The sequence below is a fragment of the Solanum stenotomum genome, chromosome 9 (genome assembly GCF_019186545.1).
Source record: "Solanum stenotomum isolate F172 chromosome 9, ASM1918654v1, whole genome shotgun sequence".
NCBI lineage: Eukaryota > Viridiplantae > Streptophyta > Magnoliopsida > Solanales > Solanaceae > Solanum > Solanum stenotomum.
The window spans coordinates 7718928-7719718 of record NC_064290.1 but is presented as its reverse complement, the minus strand read 5'-3'; the positions used below and the strand labels follow the sequence as shown (position 1 = coordinate 7719718).

At 48.9% G+C, this 791-nt stretch overlaps 1 protein-coding gene across 1 annotated transcript in view; it reads right to left on the bottom strand.

Moving 5' to 3' along the window:
- Positions 1–497, bottom strand: part of LOC125877228 (glycine-rich cell wall structural protein 1-like) — an 8977-nt gene extending 8480 nt beyond the window's left edge. Inside the window, exons 1-2 of the mRNA XM_049558575.1 lie at positions 368–497; positions 35–280 (exon numbers count right to left, since the gene is read on the bottom strand). Of these exons, the coding sequence (XP_049414532.1) occupies positions 35–280; positions 368–497 (376 nt within the window). The remainder of the gene's footprint in view (positions 1–34; positions 281–367) is intronic.
- Positions 498–791: the final 294 nt, after the last annotated feature.

Genomic DNA, 791 nt, shown 5'->3' with positions numbered 1-791 from the left:
CCTCCAACTCCAACTCCTATACCAATGCCCATACCAAATCCGCCTCCCATTCCTCCAGCACGCGCACCTTCCATTCCCCCTCCCAATCCTCCTAACCCTCCACCCCCGCCAAAACCACTACCAAAGCCTGACCCTCCTCCTGCTCCTCCTCCTCCTCCACCACCACCACCTCCTCCTCCTCTAGAACCACCTCCGGCTCCAAATCCTCCACCATATCCATAACCATTTCCGGTACCTCCCCCACCACCACCACCTCCACCACCACCTCCTGTTCCAAATCCTGCTCCGAATCCACTACCATAACCTGACCCTCCTCTACCACCACCACCACCACCTCCACCTCCTCCTCCTCCTCCACCACCACCACCTCCTCGACCTCTCCTTGGACTATGTACACCCCGTCCAGCACAACCTCTCCTACCATATCTACAACCGTTATTATAACCCACCTTTGACTCTTCAAGGCTATGATCATCACCAAATGTGACAGCACTCATTTCCAAGAAAATGATCAAGAAAAGAAGTAACCCTACAACCCAATTGTAAGAAGAAGAACCCATGACTATGATCACAAAGATTCTCACTCAGAGTTTATGAAAGTATGTCAGGTTACTTGTGCACTTCCTCATTCAGAGTTTATGAAGGTATATATAGGCGTAATCACTCGTCAGTGGAAGCCATTAAGGTTTAAAATGTGCTAGGCTGTATGCATGGTTATGCCTTTTGAGCAGTTGGGGAAGTGGCGAGGACATTAAATGAACCAATCATTTGGTTTTAAAAAGATAATTACA